General features: G+C 43.5%; 1 protein-coding gene across 1 annotated transcript in view; it reads right to left on the bottom strand.

Moving 5' to 3' along the window:
• RPIA (ribose 5-phosphate isomerase A) overlaps window positions 1-8,014 on the bottom strand; it is a 46,921-nt gene extending 38,907 nt beyond the window's left edge. The window contains exon 1 of the mRNA XM_011953126.1: window positions 7,860-8,014. Within this exon, the coding sequence (XP_011808516.1) occupies window positions 7,860-8,014 (155 nt within the window). The remainder of the gene's footprint in view (window positions 1-7,859) is intronic.
• Between the last annotated feature and the right edge of the window lie 4,643 nt (window positions 8,015-12,657).

Genomic DNA, 12,657 nt, shown 5'->3' on the forward strand with positions numbered 1-12,657 from the left:
TAAAAAGTTAAGGTTTGTACTGCATATTGCTATGTGAGTCCTGTGGAGGGGGAGCAGATAAGGCGGTTATCGACATACTGCAGAAGTTATCCCCTGCTCAAGAGTTTGCTCAGTTAGATTTTTCACTAGAACTTTTCTGAATAAATGTGGGCTATTTATAAACCCCTGAGGTAGGACTGTACAGGTTAAAGTTATTGGTTAAAGAATAAGGTAATTTTCCGGGGAGAGATAGGGCTATCAGACAGAAAGATGAATTCAGAGGCTGGGTAAATATTGAGTGAGCAACCATTTTGGAAAGTGTATTTTTGCTCCAAAGAGGTGTGAGAACATTACCAGGGAATGGTGGGAGAATAGTAATCGGTCCCTTAAGTAATATAAAGGGGTGCAAATCTTTTCTTTTGGAGGGGGGTGCCATTTGCCCCCATTGCCTGACAGGATTTGGAAGAGAGTTGTTCAGAGAACAATATTGGCACAGAGTAGGCAGCTCTTGAACCCAAAAGGGAAATTTATAATTTTACTTGCCACCTGTAGAGTTGCCCTCAGCTTTTTCCTGTTGGTGATGATGTGTGATTTGGAAGGCAGCTAGAGCAGAGAGCACCTTCAGCTCAAGGTTATCAGGGGTTGCGATTCTGTCCCAAGGGCCTTTGGCCCGTCAGGGCAGTCTCATTTCCAGTGGCCAAGCTTGCAGCAGAGAGACAAGCCATTAGATGCTTTTTCCTGTTTATCCCATTAGGGCACTTTGTCTTCCACCTGGCTTCCCACACGAATGCCAGTGCCCTTAGGGCAACCTGCAGGAGGCTGGTGGGCTTGCAGAGGAGCCAATAGTTGAACCCACCTCCTGTCTCTGTGTTTCTCCTTTTACTTAGCCTTGTCATCCTTATTCTGCTCTCAGTTATAAAAGACTAAGGTGGCTAATCTGAGGACCTCCTGCACAGGGGTACTGAGTTGTAAGGCTGACTTTTGCAATTTCCTCCCAGTCCGTTCTTAAGCCAAATAGTACTACAAAGGAAAACTAGTTTTTGTTTTAAGGTTTGGGGGAATCAGACTTTTCCCAGTTTTAGGGGGTGCATCCAAGGGGCATGATCTTTAACATGGAGATGCTGTTACCCATCTGCAAAGGGCAAACAGAGGAGAAAAAGGGGGAAAAAGTTTTTCCTCTGCTTTCCTATTATTCTGAATGAGACATCCCCCATTGTCCTTAGGGTTCCAGAATAAACCGGTCCATCTCATCACAATTACCCACTTGAAAACAGAGGAGATACTGGAGTGAAGTGTGGGCCCTCTGTTCATCCCTGAGGTTCTGGAATGAACTGGTCTTACTGTGTACCCCTAACCTTGCCTTCTTCTCTGTTCTAATGATAATCTGTTAGCCTAGGGCCAAACTTCATCTCTGTCCTACGGGTCTCTTGCACCTGCTGCCTTGGGTCAGCCTATATCCTTGTCTCCATGACCCTATAGTAACTCTCACTTCAGCATTTTGGCAACAAAATGATTATCTCTTTTCTTATATTCCCATTTCCGTGTTCTTTAAGTAGATGAGAAGCCTATTTTTCAGCTAACTGCTACAAGGGGCTAGACTTCCCTCCCTGCAAATATGACCTTGAATGTCTTGATGTATGTTAAGAAGGGCATGGAAGTGATTAGAGAAATGGAAACTACAGGAGAAAGTGGGGGGAAGTGAGAGGAATACTCATGGAAAGCCTTCATGTGCGCACAAATACAGCAGCCCTTGGATTCAAGAGGGCAACATTTATTTGCCCTCTTGACATAAAGGAGTAAACTCCAGAGGACTTGGGGCTTGGGGTAAGAACTCGCAAATGGTAAAGGAAGAATTTGTCCTCCTCCCAATGGGAGCTTACTCAAAAAAAAAAAAAAAAAAAAAAAAAAGCAAGTAGGTAGGATCCTTAAAGGGCCAGAGTGAGGTCCTATGCAGGCAGACAAATTGCTTCAAAAGCCACTGGAAAACTTGGCCTTGTGGTGTAACAGGAACAAAAAGCATATGGTAAGTTATAAGGAGCTGGCAGAGCTAGAGTTCCAATTAGTATTTGTCTCGGCAATGTGCCAGCAGTCAGGGGAAGGGTTGGAGGTCATCTGAGCTGGTAGGATAAAAACAAGTATAAATCTCAGGGGCTATCTGCTGCATCTTTTCTGCCATGAAAATTCAGCAAGAGCCACAGACACATGAATAATGGGAGTGTGTGTTTAAGAAGTCACGTGGCATGTGAAGTGAAAGCAAAGAGCCAGACTTGCCCCCAAGGCAGATGGTCTGGCTGGGTGTTCAAGGCCATTTCAGAACACACAGAGAAAACAGGAGAATAGGCAGTGCAGGTTCTTGGGGGAAAGCTGATTTTAGTTGAAAAAGCAGAGGGAAACCCAGACATTGCACACTTTTAAACTTTAGCCCTATCACTTTCATGAGCCTCCTGCCCAGGAGGGCCATTAGTTCTACTCAGTGTGGACCCCAAGGTCCTTCCCACTCCCATGAGCTACCCATCAGGGTGAGCTGAGAGATCAGCTGGGGGAGTAGAGCCACTGTAGCTGAGAGGAATTGCTTGTGGAGTTGGTTAGTAAGCAGGAGAGCAAAAAGGAGAAGGAAACCATGAACAGGGGTTGAATGCCTCCCGCTGAAGTAGGCAAAGCATATAGGTCTCTTACCACTAGGGAACTTATCCGAGTCATACAGCACCAAAGTATGTTAGTGGTAGTGAGTTCATACAGGTCTGCAGCAACCTCAGTTCTTGCCTCCTCAGAAGGAAGAATTTGACTGAGGAGATGGAAGGCAGGAGAGATCAAGGCAAGTTTTGGAACAGGAATGAAAGTTTGTTTAAAAGCTTTAGAGAAGTCATAAATGGAAGGAAAGTCCACTTGGAAGAGGGCCAAGTGGGTGACTTGAAATATCAGTGCGTGGTTTGACCTTTTGACTTAGGGTTTTGTATGTTTGCATACTTCCAGGGTCTTGCGTTCATTCTCCCCTGATTCTTCCCTTGGGGTGGGCTGTCTGCATGCATGGTGGCCTGCTAGCGCTTGGGAGGGGAACGTGCACAGTGTATTTACTGGAGTTGTAGGCGTGCTCACTTGAGGAATTCTTCCCTTACCAGTCAAACGTCCCTAGGAGGTCATATACTAGTTCAACTCCACCATTTTGCCTCAATGTGCATGCTTGAGCCCAGTTGCCCAACTCCTGATATTGTATCATGAAGCTGCTGATCACCAGTTTCAGGTTTTTTCTGTCTGTTGAGAGACTACCTTTCCCTGGCATGGGCTGCAGCCAGTTATTTTAGAGAAACAGTTAGCAGCTGCCTGACCATCACCTGATGATCTCCTGACATTTTTGGTGGGGGTTATGGGGAGCCCTCTCTTGCCCCACTCATGCCTGGCTAGCTACCCACTATAACACCTCATCTATCTTGTGCAGCTTGTTTCACCTGTTTCATCCATTCCCAGAACTCCCACATGATCACCTTCTCCAGACCTATCTTACCCCCAAGGAACTCCCTAGCTCCCAGTACCCCCACCCACATTGGTTGTTCCTTGTTTGGCAAGGCACTCTCTGGAGCTCACCTCTTTGTCAGTGTTGTCATTTAGTTCCATCCATTTGTTTTCTCTGGATGGAGCTGGAAGAAATTTCAGATCCATATGGGTGGAAGAGGAGAAGGATGAAGGAAACCAAGCTTTGCCAGTTTGCTGAGGTAGGGGTGAGGAGCAGACATTCACAAAAAAAGATCATCCCTTTCCACACCATCAGAGGAATCAGCTCTAGCCCTGATGCCACTGTTGCCAAAGGGCCCCATCTCTTTTCAGTCTTGAGCATCAGCCTAACTTACCAGTTACCAAGCCCTGAAAAGAGGGAATGGATGTGCATCCCACCTCAAGGAGGAGGTGAGAGGAGGAAAACAGACTATTCTGCCATGTGAGTATATAAATTCTCTAGAAAAGTCAGAGGGGCACTTTCTAAGACTGGATCACACATCCATGGACCTTGTTGAGTCTGAGAAAATGATACACCAAGATAAAGGTCGCAGAAGCAAAAGTTTTCTCTGACCTTCTCCTGCCCTCCAGTCTCTGGCTGCTCATTCTCCCCCAGGATAGTCATAGAAACTAGAATCCCTCTTCCCCAAAGCAGGTCATAGAAACCAGAACCCCTTTCCCTAAAAGCAAGCCATAATGCCTGAAAATATTACTCCAACTTTCCCCTACCTTTCTGTGCGAAAATTGGCCATAAAGAAATTGCCTGACCTACCATGTAGGGATAACCATTCCAGAGAGGTTCCTGCCCCATATCCAGAAGGAAGGAATGTTCCACAGAGAAGCCAACAGTCATCTAAGCAGACAGGCCTTGCTGGGTTTCCCCACTCGGTCTGTTAGCATTACATCATAACCTTTATATACGATCACATTTCTACATGGCTATCCATAGTTCTTGAATCTGAGCATAAAAATGGGCAGTTTTCTCTGTATTTTTGAGTTTTCATTCTGAAGACTCCTATGTCGTGTAAAATGATGATCAAATATATTTGTACTCCTTCTATCCCATTAATCTGCCTTGTGTCTGTTGATTTTCAGTGACCCTTCAGAGGGTGAAAAGGAAACTTTCTCTGGGCCCTTAAAACCTTCACAAGACTGTCTCCCTTGCCTCATTCAGGTTTAGCCACAGAGGTCTTCCCTGATTTACTAATAAAGTACCACTGCCCCAATCCTCAGCCCTCCCATCTCCCGCTCACTTCCATCAAATTATTCTATTTCGCTCTGTCATCATCCTGTTATCAAGAAAGAAAAATAGCTCAGAGCTGTCTGAGGAATGAGAGGTGTGTAAAATGTATCAGGCCCAGAGAGCACGGGGCTTCAGTCATCCCATCTCTCCTGCACCTATTCCTAGAGGCAATTGTTTAAAGGCATTTTCTTTTCCTTTGCTTTCTTGTAGTTTCATAATGTAACCCTCACCCATTATCTTCATATTCCTGGAACTTGTCATCCAAAGAACAACATATAGGCAATCACCAATCAACATTATTTCTGTAAACCAATGAGAATCCTTGACAAACAACTTTGTATCAGTCCACTCCTTATCCTTCCTTTTGGTCTATAAACACCTGCCTGTTAACAAAGGCTGAGTGGAGCTCACATCCAAGGTTACTTGGGACTGAGTCCTCCTCATGGCTCAAGTAAGCTCTTTAAAATGATACTTTGTGCCTCACCTTCTTGCTTTAAATCAACATTATGTTTTTACTTATTTACTTATTTATTTATTTTTGACACATGGTCTCACTCTGTTGCCAAGGCCGGAGTGTGGTGGCACGATCATAGCTCATTGCAGCCTCTACCTCCTGGGCTCAAGTGATCCTCCGCCTCAGCCTCCCTAGTAGTTGGCACTACAGGTGCGTACCACCATGCCTGGCTAATTTTTGTATTTTCTTTGTAGAGATGGAGCTTTACCATGATGCCCAGGCTGGTCTCAAACTTCTGAACTCAAGCGATCCACTGACCTCAGCCTCCCAAAATGCTGGCACTACAGGTGTGAGCCACCATGCCTGGCTGACATTATGTAATCTTTTGTTTGTTTATTGCCTATACTCCCCCCTTCTAAAATATAAGCAGAAAACTCACCTTCCTCATTCACTGCTGGATCCCAGCATTTGCAGAATGAATGAACACAGGGTGCCAGGCCCTAACTCCTCCTATCTTTTTTTTTTAATTTTTTTTTATTATACTTTAAGTTCTATGGTACATGTGCATAACGTGCAGGTTTGTTACATATGTATACTTGTGCCATGTTGGTGTGCTGCACCCATCAACTCGTCAGCACCCATCAACTCGTCATTTATATCAGGCATAACTCCCAATGCAATCCCTCCCCACTCCCCACTCCCCATGATAGGCCCCGAACACCTCCTTTCTTTCATCCTCCAACTCCCCACCTTCAGCCTCATGCTACCTCAGTCAGCCTGGAGTTCCTCACTCTTATTAGCTCACAAGCAGTTTCACATTTAACAAGCCTACCAAGAAACTATGATTTTTTAAAATGGACCGAGATAACTCCATCCAACATGCTTCTCCTTTTGCATTTCTGAAACAGTTTGCCATTTATAAAGCACACCATTGGCTCTGTTGGGTGCTCTATACAGTGTTTCTGATATCTTTTACAGAAACTGTTTTCTTGCTGGTCTCCCCAACATCATGCCCAGTGAGAGCTTATAGGGAAGGAGCTGCTGAGGCCACTGGGCCTAGGGCAACATCACATAAAGGCAGATTCAAGTTAGAGAGGAACAGACCTGAGGTCAGCTATCTTTGTTCTCTTCACCAGAAAAGCAGGGCAAGTCTTGATTGCCATTTAGATATGGACTGACATAAAGTACTATTCATGGAAAAGGAAGATTCAGGAAATGAACATTGTTTTTATTATTTCAGGGAAGATAAAAGCAAAACAAATTGCTAACTTTCTTAGGATGTTTTTCTTATGTTGTTTAGAAAGTTCAGGCTCTCTCAGCCTTCAATTTTTATGTCAATTTCCCACCATGACTTTGTACATTTTTTTAATGACCAAACATTTGTTAGAGATAAGGCTAAGTGTCTAAGCATTTAATGCTGTTAAGGAAAAAAATTACTCATGCCACTTGTGAAAAATGGTGAGGCAGACTCATCCAAGAGGAGCCATGCTGATAGGTATAGGGACCAATGCAAAGGGGTCTTGCAGTGGGAGAGGGAGATTGGTCTCAATTCCAACTCCAAAAAGGACAAGCAGGGATTTATAATCAAGGAGCAGGGCCCGGGCATAGTGGCTCATGCTTGTAATCCCAGCACTTTGGAAAGCCAAAGCAGGAGGATCCCTTGAACCCAGGAGTTCAAGACTAGCCTGGGCAACATAGTGAGATGCTGTCTCTACCAAAAAATAAAACATTAGCCCAGCATGGTGGTGCATACCTGTAGTCCCAGCTTCTCAGGAGGCTGAGGTGAGAGGATCACTTCAGCCCAGGAGGTTGAGGCTGCAGTGAGCTGTGATCAAGCCACTGTACTCCAGCCTGGGTGACAGCAAAACTCTGTCAAAAAAAAAAAGAGGAGCAGGGTGGGAGCCAGTGGATAGAAAATTACTAGGGGGAAACATCAAGAATAAGGGTTTCTGGCTAAACTGCCTTGATAGGATTATTGCTGAAGGCAGTCTAGGGTGATAAGATATTGAGTGTGGTCAGATACCAAGGGCAGATATTTTTGCTAAACTGACTTGGAAAGTTTCTTGCTCAAACTGGATTATATAAGGACAGGGGAAAAAGCCCAAGGTTAAACCTAGTTAAAAAGGACTCCAGGAGCCTCAGTAAAGTTTTGGTCAAAGGATAGAGCCTTTGTAAATGCTATTGCCTCAGGAGAGTCTGTTTTTAACTTTTGGAAAATATCAGGGAGAATAAAGAAGCCAGGTGGTCGAGGAACCTTTTATTAACCATCTCAGTTGATTATTGTAATATGTTTAGTTAGAGCACAGAACATGGTGGAGGTACTTCAGTGTGGTTTAGGTTGTAAAAGGAATAACAAATTAAGTCTGAGAAAGAGGGAGGACCTAGATGTTTTTATTTTCAGCACAGCTACTGACTGGCTTTGTGACCTTTGTGAGAGCCCTTCATCTGTCTAAACCTCACCTTCCTCCTATTAAATGAGAGTTGAACTCATATAAACAAAGAGTTCGAAAGTGGTGGGGAGTGGGGTATGGGGGAATGACAGTTGAAATAAATTATCTCTACGGTCTCTTCCAACATTAACATTTACACAACTGTTTCTGATAGATCGTTCCATTTAAGCCGTGTTTACAGAGGATGAAGCATAGGGTGAGATGTAAAGGCAGAGTGTACCCCTAAGTCCCAACTCTGAGCTACCGGGGGTCCTGCTTTCCCCAGTCAGAAGAATTCATCACTGACTCCTCATACCGGGGGTCCTGCTTTCCCCAGTCAGAAGAATTCATCACTGACTCCTCCCTGTGACATAATTCTGCAAATTCTGCAGGACTCCAGATGGGGTTCCCACAGCCCATTCTGCTGAATATTACCCAGGAATAAAAATGTATACAGTAGACTTTTAAAAGCTTAAAAGACTAATACAAGCATAACAATGACTATTCACTGCAAGAAAGAAAAAAAATGAAATAGTGTAGGAGACCCCACCATCATTCTTTCAACGCTCTCAGCCAGCCTCAATTCCCATGAGACTCACTGTTTGAATATTTTGAGGCCCCAAATGTGAGTCTAGTGTTCAACCTGATTCCTAATGCATGAGCCAACAACTTCACTTGGTGCCGGCAGTGGGTTAGTACCTGGAAGAAAAACTGGCTGCTGTGGACCTAAGGAGAGACTCAACAGGGCTCTCCAGCATGCTATTTTCAGGGGAATTTTCAATGTTGATTTTCCTGATAGTCGAATTTCATTATCTGCACTGAAATTAGAACCTAAACCCTGGTTAAAATGAGGCTCTACTATTAGCCAGGTGTGGTGGCATATGTCAGTAGTCCCAACTACTCAAGAGGCTGAGGCAGGAGAATTGGTGGCAACCCGGGAGGCAAAGGTTGCAGTGAGCTGAGATCTTGCCACTGCACTCCAGCCTGGCAATAGAGCAAGACTCCAGCTCAAAAAAAAAAAAAAAAAAGGCTGTACTGTATGTCCTTTATTGCTCCTGCCGCCATCTTCAATAGCAGTCTGATTCCAGTTATTTTTTGCCACTGGAAAAGTTGTCAGAATCAAAATAGGGTCACTTGTGTCAAAAACCCTGAGAAATGGAGCCAGGGAAGGCCACAAAAGGAGGGTTCTTACATACAAATGTGGGATGACAAGAACTCTCACAAAATAACTCTAAAAAAAGCACAATCTCGCAAAAGGGCCATTGCAACCTTACACACACACACAAAACTTCTGTGAGGACATTTGCCCAGCAATTGTCTATCCCACCTCATTGTTGTTATTGATCCTTGTAGCCAAGGATAATTCTCTCAAAACAATTCTGTAATCCTCCTCATTTTTCTTCTAAAAAATATCTGTTCTTCTAAATATGCTCAACTGCCTAGGCTGGCTCATGTGATATGCTCTAGAAAACAAATGATATAGCCACCAACAGAGGAAGGGCCCCAAGTGTGCTGGCCCTTGGAAGTTAAACACAAGTTTCTGCCCATTATAAAGTCCATTGTTCCCTCTCCTTAAGGAAATCTCCCCTTCCTTGTTCCCATAGAGAACAATGTCTTCTCTCTCTCTTTTCCTTCTCAATCTACACAGCCTAAGCAGGTTTTCATTCAGTTGCCTCATCTATTCATTCAACAAACATTTGTGGAGCACTTACTACATGCTAGATGCAGCTCCAGTTTCCAGGAATAGAGCAGGGAGCCACAGAGACAAATGCAGCCCATTTTAAAGCTCACATTCAGTCCTGTACCTAAGCTGTCATGGCCCGGGCACCTTCCAGTGGAAATGATTCTGTTCCCTCACTACCTCAATGGTGGATAATGCTGTTGAAAGAGAATTTCTTTAAGATAAAATATAATTCTCATACAGATAAAAAAATAAACACATGTTAATACTTTATTGAGCTCATTAATAAGGAATCTGGTAAGGTGTTACAACCATTTTAAAGAAGTTTCAAAAAATCACAAATTATATGGAGTAAAGGAATGTTGAAATGAATGTGCCAATGGGGGAAACAAAGCAACTTCCTCCATGTATTAGTCTGTTTCCACACTGCTATAAAGATACTACCTGAGACTAGACAACTTATGGGGAGGCCTCAGGAAACTTACAATCACGTGGAAGGCAAAGGAGAAGCAAGTACCTTCCTCACAAGGTGGCAGAAGAGAGAAAGACCAAGGAAGTGCCACACTTTAAAATCATCAGCTCTCGTGAGAACTCACTCACCATCACGAGAACAGCACGGGGGAAATCACCCCCATGATCCAATCACCTCCCATCTGGTTCCCTCCCTCGACATATGAGGATTACAATTTGAGATGAGATTTGGGTGGGGACAGAGAGCCAAAACATATCACTCCACAATAAGACAAGGAATTCAATTGAACCTCTGCCATATAGAGCAGATTTTGCATGTCTTTAGATAAAAATTACTTTGTATTGCTGTTATTTGTTCATAACTTACAAAACTGAAAAATAGCTTTCATGGAATCAGATAACCTGGAAGGCTGTCCTGTACAATTCAGATAAAGCAAAGTTTTCCATTGAAGTATGAAGTTTTCCCTACAATGCCAACTTCAAGATTCCCATGTACCTATATCTCTAAAGCTGCAGGAAGCTATTAGAAGATTTCACAAACTCAGCAGTATGGACATTTTGGGCAAGACAATCCTTTTTTTTAATTAAAAAGATTTTTTTTTTTTGAGACAAGGTCTCACTGTGTTGCCCAGACTGGCGTCAAACTCCTGGGTGGAAGCGATCCTCCTGCCTCAGCTGGTATTTTACAGTAAACAAATGAAAGCTGATTTATGATGTTATTATAGTTAAAGTCTATCCCAAACTACATCAGTTCCTTGGAAATATCTGTATTTATTTGAAGATGATGGGCTTAGGTAACGAACAAGCAAAAACTGTTTGCAGTAAATGAATGTACAAATTCTGAGACAGGGTTCTAGGAATAGTCCTCTCTTTCACTATATTTCATTAATGACATTCTACCTACACGATCTACCTCCTTTGTAACCCTCAGACCCAGCCCTTGTATTTATGTCCAACTCCAGCTGCTCAGTGCAGGCATTTTATCAATTCGTTTTTCTTTCTTTTTTTTTTTTTTTTTTGAGGTGAAGTCTCACTCTTTTGCCCAGGCTGGAATGCAGTGGCACAATCTCGGCTCACTGCAACCTCTGCCTCCTGGGTTCAAGCAATTCTCCTGCCTCAGCCTCCCGAGTAGCTGGGATTACAAACACCCGCCACCACACCCCGCTAATTTTTGTATTTTTAGTAGAGACAGGGTTTCACCATGTTGGCCAGTCTGGTCTTGAACTCATGACCTCAAGAGATCTACCCACCTCAGCCTCCCAAAGTGCTGGGATTACAGGCGTGAGCCACTACCCTCAGCCATCAATTCTAGATTATTACAATAGCTTCATAATTTTTCTCCTTTCCTCCAATTTCAACTCCCTTCTTCAGCCATCAGAGCGATTTTTTTTAAAAAAAATCTGATCATGTTATCCTTGTTTAAATCTTACAATACATCTGTTTTAAGGTCAAAGTCCAAGCTTCTTAACAAGGCATGCAGGGCTTTTCCATGAACTGACCTCTTTTTCCCTCAGCATCATCCTCCACCAGTCCCCTTTTACCACCTAAACTCCAATTACAGCCAGCCACTCAAAGTTTCTGTAGCGTACCTTGTTTTATTATGTCTTCATGCCTTTGCAAGAACCAGTACCTCCACACAGAATGTCCTCACTATAACCACCCCTTCCCCCATCCTCCTAGTCTTCATCTTCATCTGGCTAAGCCATCTTCTAGGTCAGATAAGTAAGTATGCATATATGTGTGTAATTGCTACACCAGGGTAAGAGGTGGAAAAAATAAGTGCTATGCCTGTTTTTGTCCACTAGAGGGCAAGCTCCTTGAGTGCAGAGCCTGCGTCTATAGGTTTTTATGTCTGCATCCTCAGGGCTTTACACTGGCACCAGTATGAGGTTACTGGATGGATGAATGCATGGATGGACCGATGATGAATAGATGAAATCATCATGTTAAAATCCCAGTACAGTGTGGGGGGTCACTCCTGTAATCCCAACACTTTGGGAGGCTGAGGCAGGCAGATCGCTTGAAACCGTAAGTTCGAGACCAGCCTAACCAACACGCTGAAACCCCCGTCTCCACTAAAAATATTTAATATTAATACAGAAATTACCCAGGTATGGTGGTACATACCTGCAATCCCAGCTGCTCAGGAGGCTGGGGCACGAGAATCGCTTGAATACAGGAGGCAAAGGTTGCAATGAGCCGAGATCGTGCCACTGCACTCCAGCCTGGGCAACAGAGTGAGACTCTATCTCAAAAAATAATAACAAATAAATAAAATAAAATCCCAGTACAAACCAGAAACTGTATAATTGCTTACAGTTTATTCAAATATGATTTAATTGTTGTATAGTATAATGGTTTAAAAGTGCATGGTATAATAAATAATGGAAAATAAAGAACTGAGTTAGAAGAACCAATTTTTAGTCCTCTCTTGGTCACAAACTGGTAGAGGTTGCCTGCATTTCTTGGCTCATGGCTCTTTCTCTGCATCACTCCAACATCTTGGTTCCATCACATCTTCTACTCACTCTGATCTCTTGGTTCCCTTTCACAAGGGTCCTTATGATGACACCCAGCCCACACAGATAATCCAGGATCACTTCCCCATCTCAAGAATCTTAAAGTTAATCACACCAGCAAAAGCCCCTTTGCCATATAAGGTAACATTCTCAGGTTCTAGATATTAGGATGTAGACATTATGCAGCTTGCCATTGATAAGTATAGGCAAAACTAAACAAAACAAAAGGTTGGGTGTGGTGGTTCATGCCTATAATTCCAGCACTTTGGGAAGCTGAGATGGGCAGATCACTTGAGGTCAGGAGGTCAAGATCAAGGCTGCAGTGAGCAGTGACTGCACCACTGCACTCCAGCCTGGGTGACAGGGTGAAACTCTGTCTCAAAAAAAAAAAA

Source organism: Colobus angolensis, unplaced genomic scaffold (assembly GCF_000951035.1).
Source record: "Colobus angolensis palliatus isolate OR3802 unplaced genomic scaffold, Cang.pa_1.0 Scaffold357, whole genome shotgun sequence".
Lineage (NCBI taxonomy): Eukaryota > Metazoa > Chordata > Mammalia > Primates > Cercopithecidae > Colobus > Colobus angolensis.